Source organism: Chrysochloris asiatica, unplaced genomic scaffold (assembly GCF_000296735.1).
Source record: "Chrysochloris asiatica unplaced genomic scaffold, ChrAsi1.0 scaffold00106, whole genome shotgun sequence".
Classification (NCBI taxonomy): domain Eukaryota; kingdom Metazoa; phylum Chordata; class Mammalia; order Afrosoricida; family Chrysochloridae; genus Chrysochloris; species Chrysochloris asiatica.
Genome location: NW_006408624.1, coordinates 5,335,185 through 5,352,746, shown reverse-complemented (window position 1 = coordinate 5,352,746; position 17,562 = coordinate 5,335,185). Strand labels below are relative to the sequence as shown.

Here is a 17,562-nt window from a genome sequence, read left to right as displayed (position 1 = left end):
CAAGCATGTAGGGTACACGGCAAAGAAAAAAGGCAAAGGTATGGCAACTTCAGTTGCTTGTTGAGTCTGTTAAATGGGCCCATTTAGGCTCTAAGTGATTAAGGAGTCATGGAACTAGCAAATTTCAATGAACAGAGTTATAGCCTACTAAAATGACAGAAAGATCATTTTAGTGGAGTCTTATAATTCCTCAGGACACTTGGGTAAAGATGAAAACTGACTTTAGATTTGAAATTAGCGTATGGGGCTTGCTCCACTTGGGACAAGCCTCTTTTGGACTGGGCTCCTGCCCCTGAGCCTTACAGCCCTAACAAGGGTGAATGTCAGGTGAGGGACACCTCTGCCAAGGAGTGGGTCCCTCCTCCACCTCAGGGAGGACGCGGCACGGAGGTGTTCTAGGCGAGTACAAACGTTAGTGCCTGCTTTTGAGCCTTATACAGAAGCCACCCAGTTCGCTACCGTAGCCCACCCTGGTCGCCCAGAATTCAAGGTGTAGTGCTGCTAATCCAATCACAGAGCCACAAAATCAAAACAATCCTGAGCCTCCAAAGCGTTAGCTTAAAAGGACATACAGTGGTTACAGGCCACAGCCTGCTCATTCATAAGCAGAACTGCATACGAGTTAGTTAACACAGCTACTACAGGTGTGTAGAGTCATTAGGGTTTGGTTTCTATGAAATGAGGCGAAGAGATCCAATCAGGAGCTGCGGTATAGACACAATGGACACACCCATGCCTTGTATTTCTTTCTCACAAACATTTCAGAGGCTTTGACTCTGCCATTGTTACCTAAGTAGGCAGTCTGGAACTGAAGAAAGGGGTGCAGGTGGGGTTAAGATGAGACAGTACAAAATCAAAGTTCCAAAATGAGTTACTGAGGCCAGAGAAGCCCAAGTTAAGGTACAAGATGAATTGTGGACCAAAGAAACTGGACAACAGAAGCTGTTTCATTGGGTCAGAAATTGGTGATACGGAGTGATGACAGTTTGCTTCACCTGAGAGGAACATAGCCGATGGAGTAGTTAAATCTTAATATTTGAGTTGACAAATCCAATACGCCACATACTGAAACTATCGGATACACCTCCTTCCGTTGCCCAGTCAGCCCGGCTGCCAGACCTTAGCTGGTTCAGGGCATGGGGGCAATAGTGTGACTCCCGACAAATATATGTAGGTGGTGATGAGGGGTGGGTCTGGCTTATTCACTCATGAAACTAGCATTTTATTACAAAGGGCTTATGATGGGGTAGAGTAATGCTTGTTGAGATCCAGATGGAAATGATCACTTCTTGGGTGCAATAATGCCTTCCAGTTGGGCCTGAAAAACAGTAACAAACTCCATTAATGTTTGAAACTTGCAGCCTAACAGAAATGGTTTGAGAGGTGATAAAAGTCTCTGGGAGGCATAATCCAAATGTTGCCACTCCAATGACTCCTTTTCTCCCTTCATTCCCAACTCCATCTTTTCTAGATTAGCTGGTTTCTGGCTTGGCGGACCATCTTGCTAAATTAGGAGAAACCAGAGCTGCCTGGGTTTCCATACAATAACAGCTCAGTGTATAATATAAAGCATTGAAAAGGAAATTGAATAAACGTTGTTGAAATAGTGGTTTTTTCATGGCTCAGATTTCAGGCCTGAAGATGTCGGCTAAGTTAAACATTTTGACACTCTGGTTTGGGATCCTGGGAGTTCTGCTGCTGTGACAAGAAAGGTTTGAGAACAGCACGTTCTCAGTCACTGAGACAACTTGACACCCAATTAGAGAAAACTGCTACCGGTGACTAGGGAGCTGTCCATGTTGTATGTAAAGCTTTAGGCACTTGGGAGGTATTTACTCTGCTCTGTCAGCAGTCAATAAAATAAGTTACTATCCTAGTGTGTGGACAGACCTTTAAGTAGGTCTATCCTGGGGACTGCAAACACTACTGTATTTGCAGTGCAGCTTTGCGCCAATAAAAAATTAACTCACTTATAAAGAACGCTTCCCCCTGGGGATTACAAGTCTGTTTGTAAATGCTGGAAAGATGCTATGGTAGTCTCCTGCTTTCCTATGGCCGCTAATACTAGAGGAGGAACTCTGGGCATATGACAAAAGAATATGGCAAGATAAGGGAAGAAACTTAAGAAGCTGTTAAGTAGGCAGATTCGCATCTGACTGAAGGTTGGTTTCAGCAGTTTGGGGGCAGTTAATACAAACACCTCTTTTCCTCAGATGCTCTGCCCACTTGGTTTTAGAGCCCAAACGCCTGCCAATCTCAAGAACGTAAGCTTTCCAAGGGTCTCGGTCTTCAGTAGGGATGGGGACGCAGAGCTCCATGGGGGAAATCACTGAACATCAATAGACTGCACACCTAGAACAGTGATTCTTGAGCTTCAGCAAACATCAGGATCACCTAGAGGCCTTGTGAAAACAGATTGCTGGCTCCCAAATCCAGCATTTCTGAATTTGGGGCATGAGCTCAAGCATTTGTACTTTTCCAATTTGCCAGGTAATGAGGAGGATGCCTTTGAGACTCTTTGGACCAAAGAGTCTGAAGTTCTAGGGGCCTGTGGCCTGTAGCTAGCCTCTTCCACCAACCCCACTCCCTTCCCATCACCCCAGTGAATCAGAGTAGCCACTGGCAACGGGATTCCCCTGACCACACACCTGGGGAAGGTGCCTGAGTAGAGATGGCGCTGTCTGCCCTGTCCAACCAACAGTTGTGACTTCTAGCTTATGCCCCAAAAACAGGGAATGCCTGGTAGCGAAGTGGTTACGAATCGGCCTGCGAACCTTAAGGTCAGCGGTTTGAAACTACCAGCTGCTCCGCAGGAGAAAGATGAGGCTTTCTACTCCCATAAAGATTTACACCCTCAGAAACCCTGTACAGGGTCGCTATGGGTCGGAACCGACTCAATGGCACTTAACAACAACAACAGGGAATGCCAGTGGGGTGACACTTCCATTAAATCCCACCTCGGAGACCCAGCCCATTCTAGGAACACTCCAAAATGCCAACTGAGATGGGGAACAAGTGCCACTTCTTTTGTCCTGAGAACGGGCAACTTTTCCCCCCAAGTTAAAAACGCTCCACTAGAGAGTCAGGATGAGGTCTCATGGGGGTTCAGAGGGACACTAGAACCCTTACTCAGAGCTAGATGGATGGCGAATCCACATAGTGACTCCTAACGCCTCACCCCTCACAAAAGTTTCCTTTACTGCTCAGCAACACATGTGGATGAATACCTAAAATCCATCAGTGGTGAAAGGTGATGGCACTTGAAGACAATTAGTCCAACAGAGCAATGGACCATGTGAACATCAGTCTCCATGACCCAAGACCAGAAGAACGAGATGGTGCCTGGCTCCCACTCACTACTAACTGCTCTGAAAGGGATCACATTAGAAAGTCCTGGATGGAGTGAGAGAAATTGGAACAAACCTCAAAATCATTAAAAAGACCAGGCATACTGGTCAGACAGAGGCTGGTGGAACCTTTGGTCACCCTTCAGGTCTAGAACTCACCACTGTGGATCAATTTTCAGCCAAGCAATAGCTAGGTATATAAATGGGACAACATTAATGAGATATGAACACCATAGAGTGGTCAACCATTCAAGATCAAAAGGGCAGTATTTACCTAAGGACAAAAATCAGCCGGGTAGGGAAAGGAGGAAAGGAAATGAGACACCCAGGGAGGAAGGGATTACAATCACTGAGATGAAACGAAGTGTATGATTTTTTAATGTAAAACTCATGATCTGCTCTGTAAACCTTCATTCAATTCACAATAAAAAGTTAAATGAAATGCATCCGTGGGAAAAGGAGCCAAATGCTTGGTCTGTGTGGGGGAGGGGACTGGAGGTGGGCACGGAAGAGAACTTTCCACCTGGACAGGAGCCTTGATTACCTTCAACTGTTGATTCGTCCGCTTCAAGAACTGAACCTCCTCGTTGTGCTTTTTCTCCTCCACCTGTCGCCTCTCGTTCTCCCGCTTCTCAGTGGCCTCACATTTCGCCTTCTGCTCGTTCACCTGTCTCTCCAGATCTCTCTTTTCAGTTTCCAATTCTGCAATCTGAGGACAGAGAGCCCCAAGTCATCCTGGGACGTTGCCAGGTGGACACAGAGGTGTGGGTGCCTGGGTGAGAGGGCTTGGGGCACAACTGTCCAGCCCAAGACATTGCTGGGGTCTGTGCTGCCACCCAGTGGGACATCAGTGACTGGCATGGACCATCTCGGGGAGATTCAACTGCTATGACCAGGATGGATGCAGGACCAAAGGTCACGAATATCAAGAGAACACCCTAGGAGGTGAGCACTTAGAGCTGAGCTTGACAAAGAGGCACAGAGGACCCAGGGCTCCTGGTGAACCCACTCACTTTCCTCTCCATGTCTGATTTCCCCTGCTCGGCCTGCAGCGCCTTCCTCATGCCGAATGCCACACTGCTCTCGTACAAGGTCTGGTAGGCGGCAATGGTCATGCGGATCTCGTCCCGGACTCGAAGCAGCAGCAGTCCCCGCTCCGCACAGTTGATGGTGACCTCGCGGATCAGCTCATCTTCCAATGCACACACAGCCAGATCAGAGCAGGCAGGCAGGAGGTTAGATGCACCATGTCTACTGCAAACCGCCTTCCTACCGGGAGGAACTCTTACTCGGGAGACAACATTTCAGGGAAGGTCCTCAGTCCTCAGAGAGGTGCATCCTCTGCGTTTGGCCCTTGGGAGGACTACCTGCCAGCCCAGTTTGGCCAGGGCAGAGGGAGATGGGAGTCCTGGGTTTGTTTACAGCAGTGAGCCCCACCCTTACCATCCTCTGATAGGTGCTATTCAGAGAAATTTGCCCTTTTCGGTTTAAAGATGGTGGCTCTTCCAAAGCAGCGGGGAAATCCTGTGTGCCCCTAGCTGAACTGGTTTGGGGCTACAGAAAAGCATGGTCTACAACTTGCCCAGGTGGTGCAGTGGATTAAACATTGGGCAGCTAATGGAAAGTTTGGGGGGCTTGAACCCAACAGCCACTTCACAGGAGCAGGTTGAGGCTGTGTTTCCATAGTGATTTCCAACCTCAGACACAGCAGAGCAGTTCTACCCCGTTTTATAGGGTCGGTATGAGTCAGAATCAACTTGACACAGTGGATTTGGTTCTTTTGGTTTAGAGCTTGTCCTCCAGAGTATGAGTGGCACAAACAGTTAAGTGCTTAGCTACTAGCAGAATAGTTGGAGGTTCAAACCCACTTAGAGACAACTTAGAAGACTGGCCCAACACCTCACAGCCTTAGAAACCCTATGGAGCGCAGTTCTACTCTGCACACACGGATTGCCATGAATCAGAATCGACGTGGCAGCAACAAGAACAGAGCTTACCCACCCTTCTCCTCCATTAATGTTGACCCAGAGGGCCAGCCATAGCCAGACTCAGGGGAGCCTGTGGCTGGAGGGAATGTGTAGATCAGAGAGGCATGTTCAAGTGAGACTGGGCTGAAGAACAACACGCGACATCAGTCCTTGAGGGGGTAGATCTTAAATCCCATTGTCCCTTAGCAACTAATATGAGGGGGCTTCAAAATGTTCATGGAAATTTTCCATTATCTCTGAATTCCATTTTTCCATGAACTTTTTGAAGCCCCTTTTGTATTTTTTTCTGGACTAAGGGCCAAATGTTAACGAATGCATAGAAATACAGACATTTATTTTGTTGAGTAAGACATTAACACATATTCATTATAGAAGCAATAAAGATTTTAAATGAAATATATAGTGTATATATATAATGTTGTTGTTGTTAAGTGCCATCAAGTCAATTCTGACCCATAGCAACCCTGTATAGGGTTTCCAAGGAGCAGCTGGTGAGCTTGAACCACCGACCTTGCAGTTCAAACAACTTTGCAGTCTGACGCATTAATCCACATTGCCACACCAGGACTCCATGTATATATACATATATACATTGTTGTTAAGTGCCATCGAGTCAGTTTTGACCCATAGTGACCCTGTATAGGGTTTCCAACCTTGTGGTTCAAATTGACTTTGCAGTCCAGCGCATTAACTCACAGTGCCACACCAGGAGCCATATACATACATATATATATATACACACATACATACATATATATATAATATATGTGTGTATATACATATACATATATTGTTGTTAAGTGCCATGGAGTCAGTTCCGACTCATAGTGATCCTGCATAGGGTTTCCGAGGCTACAAATCCTTATGGGAGCAGACAGCCTCGTCATTCTCACGCAGAACAGCTGGTAGTTTCGAACTGCTGACCTTGAGGTTCGCAGCCCAATTCGTAACCACTACGCTACCAGAGCATATGTACATGTATATGTAAGGAGCTCTGGTAGCATAGTGGTTAAAAATCGGGCTGCAAACCTCAGGGTCAGCAGTTTGAAACTACCAGCTGTTCCGTGGGCACTTAACTACCATATACATATATATATATGAATTAATGGGGAGTTCAAAAAGTTCATGGAAAATGGAATTAAAAGATAATGGAATTTCACCATGAACTTACATATAATTTTCCACACAAAGTTCTTAACTTATCCCAAAATCTGGTAAAGAATAAGGCACCCGGGTTGCCAGGAAGACAGGGACTGGCAGGTGGGGAACTGATAGCGGCGGTGGGGCTGGGAGGGTAAGCAGCTCCAGGGTAGGTCAGGCACAGAGAGATAAGCTGGGTTCCAGCATGGCGTTCTCTGCTATGCTCTATGCTGAAGGGGAAGGCAAACAGGTAGTAAGGTACGGAGCGCAGCCAGTCCACTCACCGAAGCACTGTGAGTACAGCTCCCTGCGGACTGGGCAGATGCCTGTCTCACGGGCCTGTCGCTGCTGCAGCTTCAGGTCCAACTGCTCTTGGAGATGCACCACATCCATCCGGGTACTGGGAGTGCTGGACACTTGCTGGATCCATAGCTGAGTGTCTTCCACCCACTCCCTGAGGCACAGACACAGACCCACTGAGGGAGGGAACTCCACCAACCTGAGAAGGCCCTCAGGACAGGAGTAGAGAGGGAAGGGACCCACCTGGATCTCCCTTGGAGGACGTGCAGCCCCAAAGTCATACCTACCTACTTAGCTGCCTCCCCAGGGACCCTACTTTTGGGCTGGCCAATCTCCATTCCTCAAGAGTCCACCATGAAATCATCACCCACTCATCTAGACCACACCCTCCTAATGCGCTGAGCACAGACTGATGGCTCAGTGGGGATCCTCACCGGCTTGTTAGGTGAAAGATGCCACAGGACAGCACAGACCTTGTGCAATCCAGGATGAGGCCGCTGTGAGTACTGGGGAGTAGGGAGGGTGCTTGAAGGTGTGCGCCTGCACAAGGTGTCCCCATTCTGAAACTGTGCCAGAGGCATGGCCAGGCTCTGGAATCAGGAGAGCCTGAGGGTAGAAGCACCTTGGGGAGAGGACTTCTGTGCCACTGATGGAAGGAAACCAGTTGGGATGACACCCCCTCCTTTGGTCTCCATGTCCAAGGAAGACCACAGTCTCTCTTTTACTGTTTCCCTCTTTATCAGTCCCCGGGTAGGGTACATAGTTAAGCACTTGACTCCTCAATGGAAAAGTTGCTAGTGTGAAACCCCCCAGAGGCTCCTTGCAAGGTCTGGTGGTCTGTTTCCAAAATGTCATGGCTTTGAAAAACCTATGGAGCAATCCCACCCTGCACCTTTGGGGTCACCGGGAGTCTAAATCCACTCCACAGTTACTAACAACGTCTCATCATAGCCTTAAAAATGGTGCCTGATCAGAGCTCAACTAGAAGAAGAAAAAGAGGGAAAAAAGAGTAATCTGATAGAATTTGATGAACTTGACCTACACCTATGGATGCAGTAGTTCAAAAGAGGGAACAAATCTTTACAGTGAGGATCATTCCCAACCCCTCTATACACAGAGTAGATATGGATGAGCAACTTGGACATAGGCTACCCAAAATGGGGGGCAGGGGCGCTACAAAGGCAACAAGTGACTGACTTACAAGCTTTCAAGTGGGAACCTAGATCCAAAGGGCTCAGAGGAAGGTAGAATCCCCACTACCAATCTGAATAGTATCCAATCTGTCTTGGCAGGGCTAATGAAAGGAGATAGGGATAGGTCCCTTGTGGTACAATAGTAAATAATTATTATCAGGACTGACTGTGAGGATTGGACATGTAAAGGTGGACATTGTGTAGCAAAAGGAGGGGAGTGATTGACTATGCAGTCTAGGAGCCGAGGTCCCTGAAACCATCAAGAGAGAAGAGCGGAATGTGGGACCCCAACCAGAGAAGCAGTGATGCCAGAGATGGAGGCAGAGATGATGACATGGAGAGATGGAGCAACTGGGGATGCTAGACCCAGAGAGGAAGAGGGGCTGTATGCTGATGACCGGAGGGCAGGCTTGCAGGTATACCCTTTGGTGGGTTGATGATGCATGGAGTGGACTGTAACCATGGCAATGAAACAATATACAATAGGATGAATGTAGAGCTAATATTCTCCCATGTAAACCATCACATAATTCACAATAAAACATTAAAAAAAAAAAAAATGGTGCCATCTTAGTGGAATGTGGGATCCTATCCAGTGAAGAAGCAAGGACACCAGAGATGGAGGCAGAGTTGAGGACATGGAGACAGGGAATAGCTGAGGACTCTAACTCACGGAAAGGGAAGGACTGAGTACTGGTGACCAGGAGGCAGTCTTGCAGAATGTGCCCTTTGGTTGTATAAATTATTATATATATTCCTGAGTGTTTTGGGGTACACACCCCCCAAAAAAAAAAACAGAGGGAATAGAAGCAAATACTGTTGAATGATGATGCACAGAGGAGACTGTAAACATTGCAATGAAACGGTATAAAATCGATGTTCTCCCATGTAAACTATCACTCAATTCACAATTAAAAACTAAAAAAAAAACAAACCTATGCCATCAACTTATCAGAGTTGGAAAAGCATCGTTTTTGAAGGTCTTGCTCAGATGCCTCAACTTGTCCAACCACAGTCACACTTCAGAGGTACACTGGCCTCACTCTGGGCATGCCTGGATATTGGTCTCATTGGAAAGTTATGACTGTTTAGCCACTGTGCTGGCCTCTGCTGAGCCAACATAGGTGAATCCCCAAATCTGGGTGGCTCTTGCTTCAATATTGGTCAAAACAGCATCATCTCCCCTTGTGGGACGCAATGGATATCCTATCTCCAGCTACTCCATACTACACCATATGGGATGGTGACTGTCCACTGATAAAATCTCTTCCAGGGTTCCCTGCTGTCACATCACTAGCTTTTACACATTTTAACTGTCATCTACAGTCAAAATTAAAGTAAAAATTATGATAATACATACACACAAATGCATGTGCACAGAATAGGCTTTAGGAAACAAAAGTTTACCCTGGAGGCATGGGATATGCTGTCATTTTCTGTTTCTATATCCTCTTCTGTTCTGTTCTATCCTATCCTATTTCATTCCAGTTTTTAAATCTGGGAACTGATTCTCTACCACAACTTCATGGACTAACTGGGCCTCCAAGTACCTGTTTATCCACTAAGTCTCAGTTCTGGTGGCTCCCTTACCCACACTATTCCCTTTGGCCTGGAAGTGCTGTTCCCTCCACCCCGGAAGGTTCTCATTTGCCCAATTAAACTCCTTTCCCTGCTTCACGCCCGGTTCTTTCCTGACCCTCCCCCAAACAGATGACCACTCTGTGCCTCGCTGGACCTTAGGTGACTACCAGCAGGCTTGTGCCAAGTGTCTGTTTGCTCAGATGCTTTTTGTAGGATTTTGTACAAATTAGAATTTCAGCTCTGTAAGGCACTGTAACCTAAGCACTGGACTGCTAACCACAGTCGTGGTTTAAACCCACCAGCAGCTCCTTGGAAACCTTATCCTGGATCATTATGAGTTGGAACCAACTTGGCAGCACTTGAACAACAATCTTAACACATAGCATAATGCCTAGCTTATGGTAAGCAGTGTATTACTAGTATGTTGCTGTTGCTGTTAAGTGCTGTGGAGTTGGTTCCAACTCATAGCGACTCTGTACAGGGTTTCTGAGGGTTTAAATCTTTGTGGGAACAGGAAACCTCATTTTTCTTCTACGGAGTGGCTGCCAGGCTCGAACCACAGAGACCCTGTGGTTCACAGTCCAGTGCTTATAATATGAGCACACTTTTTTATTAGTATGTTGTTGTTGTTAATAACAGTGCCATCCAGTCATTTCTGACTCATAGAGACCCACCCTGTATAGGGTTTCCAAGGAGCAGCTGGTGGGTTTGAACTGCCAACCTTGTGAGATTAGCAGTCGAGTGTTTATCCTATAGTGCCACACCGGGACTCCCATTACTAGTATACTGACTCAAAAAAGTATGCAGCATATTAAAAGAAATTAATAAACAAATTAAAATATTTATTCCCAAACTAAAACACTCTGCCTGCAAAGCTAGAAACCCATGGCAGTAGCCAGATCTGCCTCTTGGGATGAAGACATGGATTTTGAATTCAACCAGATTTGGATTTGGCATCCAGCTCTGCCTCTTTAGCTCTGGCACACAATACTAGGGTTCAGTGATGCCCAGTTCCTCTCTCCATCCAAGATTCAAGAAGACTGTACTTCTCCACTGAAGTTCGACATGACCATGTGCAGAACAGCTAATGATTTATTGAAGCCCTTCTAGCCAAATTTTTCCATTCTATGATTTATTGTAAATCCTAGCCTCTATGCCTGTAACTGACGGATCTCTGGTAGTGTAGTGGTTACGAGTCGGGCTGCTAGCAGTTCGAAACTACCAGCCATTCCACAGGAGAAGAATGAGGCTTTCTACTTCCATAAATATTTACAGCCTTGGAAACCTATTCAGGGTCGCTATGAGTGGGAGCCAACTCCGTGGCATATAACCATCACCACCACCATGCTTGTGATTAAAAACCCATTTTGAAGGGAATTGCTAAGGAGTAAGAGTTAATGTGGGGCTAAAGAGTAAGGATTACAGTGAAACCAAGGATTAAGGATGCCCTTACTAGAGGGTGTGATTCAAGCCACCATCTTGAGTTTCCCTTGAGGTCATAGTCTGACTCCAATTTGTAGGACTATTTTGGAAAAGCTCACTCTCTTCCCCTGGCTCTTGCTTTTGGTTCACTGCATCTGACCTCCAGTTCATGAGACTTTCAGACCACCACCTGACCTGATGCATCAGCTCCTGCAGTCTGACCTGGTGATTTGGGTTCCTCAGCTCCTTAAGATTCCTTCAGACCAACCTCTGAACTACAGATTTGGGACTTGCAAGCATCCACAATTGCACGAGACATTTCCTTGGACAGTTTGAGTTTTGTGAGATGTTGTAGCATGCTGCAGAACCCTGGGACTTGAGGAAGGAGTGGTGATTGATACCAAGGACTACGGAATAGGATAGCATGTTGGAAGACGCAAACAGTAGGGATATCTTTCATCTCGAACTCATAGGGCCCAGCTTCATGCTGATTTTTCTCATAGAAATTATTCATGCACCATGTGACTGGATTTGGCCAATAAAAGGTGAAGCAGAAGTATTGTTTGTCACTTGAGGAAGCATTAAACTGTTGGCACTCTTCTTTCTCCCTCTTTCTTCTCGCTTCTTGGTAATCAGGAAAGAGCTCTGGGTGCATGTGAATACCTGACCAGGCAAGCAACTTGAAAATCTAACTTCTATTAATGGAATCACATTTTTCCAGAAACTTCTAAAAATAATTCATAGATGTTTTACTTATTTGCAATGAATACTGGAAGAGATTTGCTGAGGTTTATATTTCTCAAGCCAAAGGTAAGTGTTTTTGCAGGATATACTTTCATGAACATGATTCCCACAATTTGAAATGGAATGCCTTTTGGTGTACTGAGAATTCCAAGGTCATTCTTTCATTCAACAAATTATTTTATGAATGCTCACTCTGCATGCACTGGGGATACATTCAAGTCCCTGTTCTCATGAAGTTTATGTTACCATAGTTGGGGAAGGAGAGACTGACCATGAACCGATGGTAACAGGTCAGATGATGGTAAGTATGGCTGTGGAAGAATAAAGAAAAGCAAGGGGATCACATTGGGAAGGGGGTGCTCTTTTATGCAGGTTTCTTAAGGAAGGCTCATTAAGGAAATGACATTAGAGCAAGACCCAAGTAAAGCAATGGAGGCAGCAACCATTTAAGGTGAAACTATTGGTCTCTTCCCGTCCAGAGCAAGATGTGTGGAAACAATGAACCCAATGGACTAATAATAATGGGCCACGTGAACCTCAGTCACTATGACCCTGAGACCAGAAGAACAAGGTGGTGCCAACTACCACTACCAACTGCTCTAAAAGGATCATATTAGCTCTTGGCTAGAGTGGGAGACAAATGGAAAATAAAACTCAGAATCATAAAATAGACGGGTCAGATAGAGAGTAGTGAAACCCCCGAAATTATGGCCCTTGAGTCACCTTTAGGGTCTCGAGCTGAACTGAATTGTTTGACTCCCTTTTCAGGCAAACAATAGGTCTGTCTACAAGGTGAATAAGAACACTAAGGAAATAGGCACACCTTAGAATAACCAACTATTTGAGATCAAAAGGGCAGCAGTTACCCCAGGACAAAGTTCAGAAGGGTAAGGAAAGGGCGAACAGAAACAGGGAGGAAGTAGGATAAGTGATGCCGCATTTTGGAGAGTGCAATCAATGACATGAAACAAAATGTGTATGAATTGTCAAAAGGAAAACAGATTTGCTCTGTGAACTATCACCCAACTCACAAAGTTAAAAAAGAAAGAAATGGAAGGAACCATGTGGACATCAGGAGAAGAGCATTCACAGCAGTAGGACTAGCCACTGTCAAGACCCTAAGAAGGAAGAGTGACAGACGTGTGTCAGAAGCCACCCAAATTATAATAATTGGTCTCTATTCATGTGGAGCAGCACAGGAAGAAGGAGACCCGAAAGTCAAGAGAAGGCGCTGACTGCAGGTCCAATCGCTCCATGAACTACCACCTCTTGAACCATGAGACCAGAAGAAATGGATAGTGCCTACCTACTGTTTTTAAATATTTTGATCAAGGCCCCAGTAGATAGATCCTGATCAAAAAGAAGACAAGCATGGAAGCGAACTTGAAATTCATATGGAAATCAGTTTTCTGGATCTGCTGAGATTGGGGAAAACCCCCAAATCTATTGTCTGAAAACAATCTTTAAAGCTCCTCGAACTAAACTATGGCATGAAGTCACCATTAAATAACTATTGAGCTCAGTCAGTAAAGAAGTGTTGCCTTGAGCACTGTGCTCTTATTAAGAACTATTTATAAGTTGTTGTTGTTATGGGCCGTGGAATCGGTTCTGACTCATAGCGACCCTGTACAGGGTTTCCGGGGCTGTAAATCTTTACTGGAGCAGAAAGCCTCATCTTTCTCTCGCGGAACAGCTGGTAGTTTCCAACTGCTGACCTTGCGGTTCGTAGCCTTATTTGTAACCATTACGCTACCAGAGCTCAGGGGTTTAAATAGACACTGAAAGCACAGATGGGAATTTTAGGAGGCAGGGAATCTAAATTAACAGTGCTAAAACAATAGCGTAGTGGTTACGAATCGGGCTGCGAACCTTAAGGTCAGCGGTTCGAAACTACCAGCTGCTCTGCGGGAGAAACATGAGGCTTTCTACTCCCGTAAAGATTTACACCCTCGGAAACCCTGTACAGGGTCGCTATGGGTCGACGACACTTAACAAACAAAACAAAACCCAAAAAACAATAGGGGTAGAGACCGTGAGAATGGTGACACAATGTGAAATAAGTTAACAATGTCACTGAATTGTACATGTAGAAACTGTGGATGGATGGATGGATGGATGGATGGATGGATGGATGGATGTTTGCTTGTGCGTATCGCTACCAAAAAAGAAAGAAATAGCAAGCAGAGGCCTTGTGGCTTTAGCACAGTGAACATGAAGAGTCATAGGAGGTAAAATTATCAATGTATCATGGGCCAGAGCATGTCAAGTTGCCCAGGTCATGGGAAGGACTTTGGAATTTAGTCTTAAGTGAGATGAGAAGCCACTAGAGGGCTCTGGGAGGAGACTGGCATGATCTGACTTATGATTCATTATTGTTGTTGTTAAACGCTATTGAGTCGGTTCTGATTCATAGTGACCCTATCTAAGGTTTCTGAGGAGCAGCTAGTAGGTTTGAACTGCCGACCTTTGGGGTAGCAGTCAAGGCAGAGCTAAAGAATTTGATGAAGGATTAGAAGTGGTGTTAGAGGTGAAGAGGAATGAAAGGTGGTCTGAGCAGCTGGTAGAGTTACGAGTTACTGGAAAGGGGAAGACTGGAGATGAGTAGGTTGAGGATGGAAGAAATTGTGACTTAGCATGAACATGCTGAGTCTGAAATTCCTACTAGACATCTTCATGAAGATAATGAAGAAGTAGTAGACTATGTAAGTCTGAAGTTTAAAGGAAAAACACTGCTGGAAATACACATTTGAGTTGTTGTTATTGTTGAGTGCCATCCAGTAGGTTCCGACTCACAGCGACCCTGTATAGGATTTCCGAGGGGCAACTGGTGAGCTTGAACTGCCAACCCTACGGTTCAAACCGACTTTGCAGTCTAGCAGATTTCCCACAACACCACACCAGGACTTGCATTTGGGAGTCATCAGCATATTGTTATTGTTGCTAGCTGCTGTGAAGTCAGCCTCCAATTTAGAGCAACCCCATGCACAGAGGAACATCATCATTGTTTGCAGATGAGATCACTGCGGTCCACAGGGTTTCGCTGGCTGATTTTCAAAAGTAGATCATCAGATCATTCTTCCTAGTCTGGCTTGGTCTGGAAGCTTCCCTGAAACCTATTCAGCATCATAACATAATATAGCAGTGGCAGATGGGTGGTAACTGCAATGAGGTGTATTGGCTGGGAATTGAACCTGGGTCTCCTGTGTGGAAGTGAGAATTCTACCACTGAACCACCAGTGCCTCCTCATCAACATATCTCCTACCACCACCAGTTGCCACTGAGTTAACCTGACCCAAGGAGACTCCATGTATGTCAGAGCAGAACTGTGCTCCCAAGGTTTTCAGTGGTTGCTTTCCCAGAAGCACTATAGCTTTTCTTCTGCAATGCTACTGGGTGGACTCAAACCTCTGACCTTTTGGTTAATAGCTGAGGCCACTAACCATTTGCACTACACCTAAGGACTTTTCATCAGCATATGTTGTTGATAAGTGTCGCTGAGTTGGTTCAATCCAACTCATAGCAACCCTCTATAGGGTTTCCAAGGAGCAACTGGTGAGCTTGAACCACCAACCTTGTGTTTCAAACCAACCTTGCAGTCTAGTGCATGTTGTTGTTGTTAAGTGCCGTTGAGTATATTCCAACCCATAGCAACCCTTTAGAGGGTTTCCAAGGAGCTGCTGGTGAGGCTGACCCACCAACCATGCGGTTCAAACGACTTTTACAGTCTGACACATTAATCAGTATTTAAAGCCATGAGATTGAGTGAGAGGACTCAGAAAATGAGGGCAATTAGAGAAGCACCGCCCAACCCCACCCCAGGATCCAATCATCTGCAGGACCTATGAGCACTAGAATGCTGGGGGTAAACCCCAGCCAGGAAGCACCCTTTCCCACATTCCCTAGTTCTGGGATCCAAAAGCCTAGGCCTTCTCCCAGTCACTGCTCCTGTTTTTTACCTTGGAGGCAAGATGGCATTCAAGATTTCTTCTGCCTGCTTTGTAGGGTCTGGGGCACAGGAAGTTGAGGGGACCTTGGTCTTTGGTGGTTGTGGGACTGGACCCGAGGGTCCAGGCTGCTGGGGACTGACTTTCAGTGGCCGAGCCTGAGAAAAGGTGCAAATTAGGGCAGGAGGTGATTGAAGCATCGAGATCCATACATTCCAATCCCCTGGACTGCACCTCCTGCATTGTTGGTGTAAGTACCATCGAGTGGGTTCCAACTCATAGGACCCTTAAATTTTTATGGTAGGCGAAAGCCTCATCTTTGTCCCTCTGAGTAGTTGATGGGCTAGGACCATGGACAATGTGGTTAGCAGTTCAATGCTTCTCCTACAGTGCTCCCACACTCCTTTTCACCTCCTGAATATTCCTTCCCTATTTCCTGGTGTAAGAAGCTCTGGTAGCATAGTGGTTATGAATCGGGCTGCGAACCGCAAGGTCAGCAGTTCGAACCTACCAGCTGTTCCACGGGAGAAAGATGAGGCTTTCTGCTCCCATACAGTTACAGCTTTGGAAACCCTGTACAAGGTTGCTATGAGTCAGAACCGACTTTATGGCACATTAACAACAACAACAACAATTTCTTGGTGTGGCACTGTGGGACTGCAAAGTCGTTTGAACCACAAAGTCAGTGGTTCAAGCTCACCAGTCGCTCCTTGGAAACCCTATACAGGGTCGCTATAGGTCAGAATCGACTTGACAGCACTTAACAACAACAATAATTCTCAGCTTACTTTCACCTCTATCTCTTTGGCAGAAGTTTGTCTTATTGCTGAAGGCAGCCATGAAGAGTTTCTGGTCCCACCACAAACCAATGCTTGCATCCCAATGAACATTTTTGGCACGAGTGCTCAGTCATCTGCTTTCATACTTCTAGTGATGGGAAAAATCACTACCGCATCTAGTCCTGGACCCTCACTACAATGAAAGAGTGAGCCCGCCCCATCCACCTACCTCTGACTTCCTTCCCCATCTGAAATGTGCACTCAAGTGTCACACCCAACGTCTGGGCTTCTTGTATTCTCTCCCACTTTCCTTGTCTCCTCCCAATCCCCTTTACTCTCAGTTGCTGATTTCCGGACTATCAAAGCTGGGATCTGTCTTTCCCCATTGAAGCTTCCAGGCTTTCTCTGGCCCTCCCAATCTGAAACCCGTTCTTACTTTGGGACTCCGTTTCTCTGTGTTCCGGCTCACCAACACCGGGGTGTCATATTTGAGCAGCGAGTCCGCTGGGGGAATCATCGCGGTGGCTGAGGTAGTAACGCAGAAGCAGCCCCTCCAGTCTAGGCCTTGTTTGCCGTTACCATGGAAACCTCCACTCAAGGCCTGGGCGGGGCTTCAGAGTGGGGCGTGGCCCGCGGTGCGTAAATTTCCTTCCTCCTCCCAGCAATCCAGGAACGTTCTCCTGGTGTTTGGGTTACTTGGGTTACCTGTTCATCACGTCACTCTGGGACTTTTGAAAGTAGGTAAAACGTGGATTCGAGTCCCCATGTTGCGAATGAGCAGTTCACCTTTGCTGATTCTTTCCTGCAAAACGGGAGAGTTGTCTCCTGACTCATTGAAGGTTGGGGAAGGAGTCTCCCAGACTTTTGTTTCTGAGTCTTTTTTTCAGTTTAGTTTGTTTTGAATTAAATGGAGATAATGGAAGCACTGCAGAAAGTTTCAGAAATATAGTGAAAATAATCATTTGTCCACGGCCCACTATCTATGACTGCATTTCCCTTTCCTCTATGAGTTTCTAAACGTCCATGTAATTCATTTGCACAAATTTTGTATCCTGTTTTTTAAAACAAGTTTGTTTGTTTTTTTCCATTTGCCATACAAATTTCCCCTACTATCTGAAAGCAG

General features: G+C 46.0%; 1 protein-coding gene across 1 annotated transcript; it reads right to left on the bottom strand.

Moving 5' to 3' along the window:
• Positions 1 to 1,282: 1,282 nt before the first annotated feature.
• On the bottom strand, positions 1,283 to 17,021 carry DNALI1 (dynein, axonemal, light intermediate chain 1). Its single transcript, XM_006867546.1, is given in 7 exon segments — positions 1,283 to 1,318; positions 3,892 to 4,056; positions 4,361 to 4,539; positions 6,760 to 6,929; positions 15,673 to 15,818; positions 16,876 to 16,991; positions 16,994 to 17,021. Coding segments are annotated over 7 exon segments (840 nt in total).
• Positions 17,022 to 17,562: the final 541 nt, after the last annotated feature.